At 40.9% G+C, this 6,507-nt stretch overlaps 1 protein-coding gene across 2 annotated transcripts in view; it reads right to left on the bottom strand.

Annotated features, from left to right (window-relative positions):
* Positions 1–303: 303 nt before the first annotated feature.
* Positions 304–6,507, bottom strand: part of LOC102858939 (cytochrome P450 2C21-like) — a 36,991-nt gene continuing 30,787 nt past the window's right edge. For both annotated transcript variants that reach the window (XM_006880093.1, XM_006880094.1), the window contains 3 exons: positions 5,122–5,309; positions 3,921–4,062; positions 304–485 (listed from right to left, as the gene is read on the bottom strand). In XM_006880093.1, the coding sequence (XP_006880155.1) occupies positions 304–485; positions 3,921–4,062; positions 5,122–5,309 (512 nt within the window). The remainder of the gene's footprint in view (positions 486–3,920; positions 4,063–5,121; positions 5,310–6,507) is intronic.

Here is a 6,507-nt window from a genome sequence, read left to right as displayed (position 1 = left end):
TTGTTTTACCAAAAGAGATTATAGCATTGTTCTTTCACCTGGAGTCGCTGGATGGGAGGTTGAATTTCTGCCACAACTTTTCTCAGGATAAAGAATAGAAAACGTAAAATTAATTTTTATTAGAGATCAAACCAACTTTATTTCATTAAGAGAAGTCAGAACTGGATCTTGAAGGATGGGGACAATTTTAAGAGATTCAATCAGGGTAAAGACACTCATTGTTAAAGAAGGGGTGGATGGTAGCCCAAAGGCCAAAAAGTTGTTTTTTCAGTAGATTAAAGAATCTCCCTTATTACTCTTTCTTCAGACCGGAATGAAACAAAGTTCGTAGAAACGTGGTATAGAACCAAAATTCTTGTTAACTGGAGTGATGTCAATGTCCTTTGGGTCAACTAGAGATTTCAAGGTAAAGTTCTGCAAAATGTTGGTCAGAATTAAAAACAGCTCCATGCGGGCCAGGCCTTCTCCAGCACAGACTCTTTTTCCTGAAAATGACACAGAAATGGCATGAATTATTTAATCAGACACCCAAGTTAGCACACGGGATACCTAAAATACTGAAATCAATTAATCTCTGGCTTCTTCTACATACCTGCAAAGCTAGTTTCCTTTATTTATGCAGCATAAATTTAATCTGCAAACTATGTGAGAAATGTTTCTTTAAACACACAGTAGAACTGCGATGTTGAGCCTCGTCAGTAGAATCTTGCTGTAGATACAACTATTACCATTATCTGTACTACTTTACTCCTCTATCTACCTTTGGCCCAATACTCAACAATAGATTTATTTCTCCTGATTTGGATTCTAAAATATAATCTCAGCTCTTATTTCCCTTAAGGTAACTTTAAGAGGTTACCATTGCCAGGCACAAAAGGTATGTTTAAAAAAATAAAATTACAGCAGATAGCACTTTTCAGAGCCTCTTTGATATATTTTCCGTCCAATTACCCTAAGCCCCAGTCAACACTGGCCATTAGCTTATCATCAAATAGACTGATGCATCCAGTTTTGATTGTAGTCATTTCTCGGCTATGAATGACATTCACCTCTCCTGCTGTTCTCTATGTTCTTCCAGATCCAACTCAAACATCATTTACTCTATGCTTTGACTTACTCAGGATGTATAAGTCTGTGTTTCACAATATAAAAAAAAGAAATCTTTCTAAACTTTTGCTCAAGAGAAAAATGCCTATATAAAACCCAGGTTTAGATATTTTCAGTGGAATTCCATTACCCTTTCCATAGATGTTTATTTGGGTTTTGTTTGTTTGTTTTAATTTGGTGGTTGTTGTTAGGTCCTGTTAAGTCAGTTCGAACTCAGAGAACCTGTGTATAACAGAACAAAACTCTGTCACGTCGTGTGTCATTTGTAGAACTGTTGCTATGCTTGAGCTGATTGCTGTAGCCATTGTCAATCCAGGATTTTCTACATTTTTTTTCTGACCCATGAAAACCATAAATAAGGGATTGCATTCTTTGTGATCAAACTAGGATTTAAATCATGGATTTGGGGATTGTGTCCCTAAAAAATACATGTATACACATTTGGATCATGATTATCAATGGTTCAGCAACCACATAATGATGTCCTGTAACAGTTATGCAAGTACTCCCTCATGATAAGAACTGATGTGATAAGCATATTTGTTTTAAAAGGACTAAGAGTCAATCACAACAAACTGTGGCTGATGCTGAGAAGAATGGGACTCCTAGAACACTTGATGGTGCTTATGTGAAACCTATATTTGGACCAGGAGGCAGTTGTCAGAACAGAACAAGGAAACACTGCATGGTTCAAACTTGGGAAGGGTGTGCACCAAGAATGTGTCCTATCTGCATACCCTTTCCATCTATATGCAGAACAGATTATCTGGGAGGCTGGGCTCTATGAGGAGGAAAGTGGCATCAGGATTGGAGGAAGATTCATCAACAATGTGCATTATGCAGATGACACAACACTGCTTGCTGAAACTGAGGAGGACCTGAAGCACTTGCTGTAAAAGGATTCAATATGGATTGAAGCTCAACATCAAGAAAACAAAAATTCTCACCACTGGGTCGACTGGCAGCATCATGATAGATGGTGAAAGAGACTGAGATTGTTAACAGCTTCAGTTTGCTTGGCTCTATAATCAACACTGTTGGTATCAGCAGCCAGGAAACTAAAAGACTAATTGCATTGGCAAAGTCTGCTGTCAGAGACCTTTCCAAAGTACTAAAGAACAACTATGTTCATCTGGAGATTAAAGTGTGGCTGAGATAAGCCATAATCTTTGCTATTACTTGTTATGCACCAGAAAAAACTGGACAATGGCTAGGGATGATAGAAGGAGAATTGATGCCTCTGAGCTGTGAGAAGAGTATTGAATATACCATGGACTGCTAGGAGAACAAACAAGTTCATCCTGGAGAGGGTGAAGCCAGGCTGCCACTTGGAGGCAAGGATTCTAAAGCTTCATCTGACATGCTTTGGAAATGTATATGGTGGGACCAGTCCTTGGAGAGGGATGTCATGCTTTGGAGGGTGGAGGAACAGCGCAGGAGAGGAAGACCCTCAATGAGATGGATTGATTCAGTGACTGGGGTAATGGGGATAAGTGTGTCAGAGACAGTGACATTGGCACAGGATAGAGCAGGATTTCGGGCTGTTGTACATAGGTTCGCTATGAGTTACAGGCAACTCGATGGTATATAACAACAACAATAAGAGTAGAATAAGGAAGGTCCTAAATTCTGTCACAGCCTCGATGTAATTTAAAGAGTATGGTCTGCCATACCCTTTATCTTGCAGAAAATAAAAGGATAGAGAAGTGAGCAGAGAGAGGGGCCTGTATACCACCAAAAAAGAAGAGTCTAGAGAAGAAAGAATACATTCTTCAGAGCTAGGTCCCTGAAACGGGATCCTTCTCAACACAGGGAAAGACCAAAACATATGTAAACCTCCAAGGAACACTGGAGCCACAGAGGTTGAAAGACAACAACCTTCCCCCAGGTCCAACAGAAACCTTTCCATTAGAATTGGTGATATGAATTTGGACTTCCAGTCTCCTAAACTATGAAAGAACAAATTCTGTTTGGTAAAGCCATCACTTGTGGTAGTTTTGTTGTTATGTGTAATTGAGTCAGAACTGACTCATAGATGATCTGCCAGCAGGTTTTCAGAGGGTTCAAATTGCAACAGGAGATTTCCCATATTTCTCCTGAGGGGCAGTTGGTGGATTTGGACCATCTACATTTGGGGTGGGCAGTGCAACTCCTTACCCACTAGACCGTCAGGTTTCCCAGTTCAGTAGTTAGAGCAACATTACTAAGGCAATGTAAAAGTAGTACATCTCAAGAAACAGGATTTTTAATTTGATGCATTGGTCCAAAATGATTAGGATGTGAAAACAAAGTTTCAGAATGAACCATCCAGCAGCTATCTTACTTCTTTGCTCCCCAAGCAACCACAAATTTTAGCTTAGAGAGCCAGTTTCTAAGAAGAAAAAGAAAAAGATTAGTCCTTAGTGTACCTTCTTATTAACAGCTCCAAGGAATATGTTATACCAACACACATATTTCTCAAACATGTAGTCAACATACATTGAGTTTCATCCTGACCTCAGGAAACCTGCATTAGTTCTTTTTGGGGTTACCATGTCAGCCCCTAGGATAACATTTATCACTGTGGTTTCATTTTTTGTTAGCTCCATTTCCTCTATACTCGAGAGAAAATCTAGTTTTTATTCACATTCCTGGAGCTGAACATAGGAGTGCTACATACAAGGTGCTCAGTGAAGTTTACTGAATAAACAAACGGAGGCTTCTCGGGAGAAAAGGGAAAGCATGAATGGACCCATTAGGTAGAACTCCCGAGAATGCAAGCCAGGAGGCAGAACTCAGTGAGTATAACTTTCAATTCCACTTTCAATTCTTACCTGATGAAAAAGGCATGAAGTAGTCACTCTTCTTAAAGTTTCCACTTTTATCTAAGAAGTGGCCTGGGTCAAACTTCTCTGGGTTAGGAAATTCTTTGTCATCATATAGAACAGAATTCAGAGATGTTATTACAGTTGTTCCCTGGGGGAAAAAAAAAGAAACATAAACTTAGTTATCAGCTGTTATTGGTTACCATTGATTGGGAACCAACCCTAGCTGACCCTCTGGTGGATTTTCAGAGGCAGTAAATCACATGGGAGGAGATTGTCTCGCTCCGATAGAGCAGCAGATGGATTTGATTGCATATCACCGGTTGGCAGAGTAATTCCTTATGACCAAACTACTACTGGTGGCCTGGTGGTAACAAGCTGTACTGCAGTCCCAAAGGTTCTCAACTGTGCTCATGCAAAAGTATCTATCGATCCAGAGGTGGTTATTTGAACAGAACAAAGGAATGCCACATGATTTAACATTGGGAAAAGTGAGTGTCAGAGCTGTATCCTTTCTCCATAACTATTCAGTCTGCATCCAGAGCAAGCAATTGGAGAAGACGGACTATAGGATGAAAAACATGGCTTTAGGATTTTAAACAGCAAGTTCTAAACAGTAAGGATGTCAGTTTAAAGACTATGTTAAGCCTGAACAAAGCCATGGACTTTCTCAATTACTTCCTATGCATCTGAAAGCTGGACAATGAATAAAGAAGACAGAAGAATCAGTTCCTTTGAACTGTGGTGTTGGTGAAGAGTATTGAATATCACACGGATTGCCAAAAGAACAAAGAAATCTGTCTTGGAGGAAGACAGAGTATTCCTTAGAAGCAGGGATTGTAAAACCTCTTCTCATATATGTTGTCAGGAGGGTTCAGCCATTGGAAAAAGACACCACACTGGGAAAACTAGAGGATCAGCAAAGTAGGTGGAGAGTCTCAATTACATGGGCAGACCCAGTGACCATGACAATGGACTTGAGTATGGCAAGATTTCAATTGGTTCAAAAGGGAGCTATGAGATGTTGTTAACTGAACAGCACTTAGCAAGAGCTCTGAAGGGACAGTGGGTTGTGATGTTAATCCAAAGGCTGCTTGTCTCCAGTGGTTTGAATACACCAATGACTCTACAGTAGAAAAATAGGCGATCTCCTCCCCTGACGGCAGTGAGTTGAGAAGATTCCCAAGGAAGAGTGTATGGAATCTCTCACCTTGGGAATGATGTATTCTCGGAATTTAACGTCCTGTGTCACTGCATGTGGTACGTTGGTGGGAACAAGGTCAATGAATCTCTGGATCTCATGCACCACAGCATCTGTGTAGGGCATACTGCTCCTGTCCTTCATGCAGGGACTCCTGTTTCTGCCAACCACCTGTTGAATTTCTTCCTGGACTTTAGCTGCAAGGCAAAAATGAGAGCGTCATCTGAAATGGGAAAGCCTTGAAGTATCTTATTTGTTCTTGTTATTGTTGTTACACTGTGTAGAAAGTTATAACAGGATATTTTGTGTCACTATCACCCTAAGATTCTCACCACTGGGACAATTGGCAGCATCATAATAGATGGAGAAGAGATTGAGATTGTTGACAGCTTCAACTTGCTTGACTCCACAATCAAAACTCTTGGTACCAGCAACCAGGAAATCAAAAGACAAATTGTATTGGGAAAATCTGCTGTTAGGGACATCTCCAGAGTACTAAAGAGCAACGATGTCAGTCTAGAGACTAAAAGACTATGATCCAGACTGTGGTCTTTGCAATTATTTGCTATGTATCAGAAAGCTGGACAATGACTCAGAATGATAGATGAAGAATCGATGATTTTGAGTTGTGGTGCTGGAGAGGGGTATTGAATATATTATGGATTGCTAAGGGAACAAACAGGTCTATCCTAGAGAGGGTGAAACCAGGCTGCTCCTTGGAGGCAAGGATTTTGAAGTTCTGTCTCACATACTTTGGACATGTTGCCAGGAGGGACCAGACCTTGGAAAAGGACATCATGCTTGGAAGGGTGAACAGATAGAGCAAGAGAGGAAGATCCTGGATGAGATTAATGGGTTCAGTGACTAGGGTAGTGGGGTAGGTGTGTCAGAGACAATGAAACTGGCTCAAGATGGAGCAGGGTTCAGAGCCATCGTACATAGGGCCACTATGAATCCCAGGTGACTCGACAGCACATAATAACAACATCAAAGCAAGATAGGTTTCTGGGCAGAAAAAATGGTTTCTACTCAATTACTAACCAGGTAGCCTAGTCCATAGGGAGATGTGCTATTATTCCAGAGGTCATGCCTCTCTGGTGGTTCAGGTCCACCAGCAGCTCCACGGGAGAAAACTCGACAATCTCCTCCTACGTGATTTGAAGCCTTGAGAATTTGCTGGAGGGTCAACTGTGAGACAGTTCTAACTCATTGGCAATGAGTTAGTTAAGACTAACCTAAAGATCTGCAGTTGAAATCCAGCTAATAATGCCCTGGAAGAAAAAATTAGGGGTCTACTTCTGTTGTTGTTGTTGTTGTTATGTGCCGTCGAGTCGCCTGCGACTCATAGCGACCCTATGTACAACAGCCCTAAACTCCGCTCTGTCCTGTGCCAAT

Source organism: Elephantulus edwardii, unplaced genomic scaffold, assembly GCF_000299155.1.
Source record: "Elephantulus edwardii isolate Elephantulus edwardi_28Jun2011 unplaced genomic scaffold, EleEdw1.0 scaffold00006, whole genome shotgun sequence".
Lineage (NCBI taxonomy): Eukaryota > Metazoa > Chordata > Mammalia > Macroscelidea > Macroscelididae > Elephantulus > Elephantulus edwardii.
This window is presented reverse-complemented; position numbering and strand designations above follow the sequence as displayed.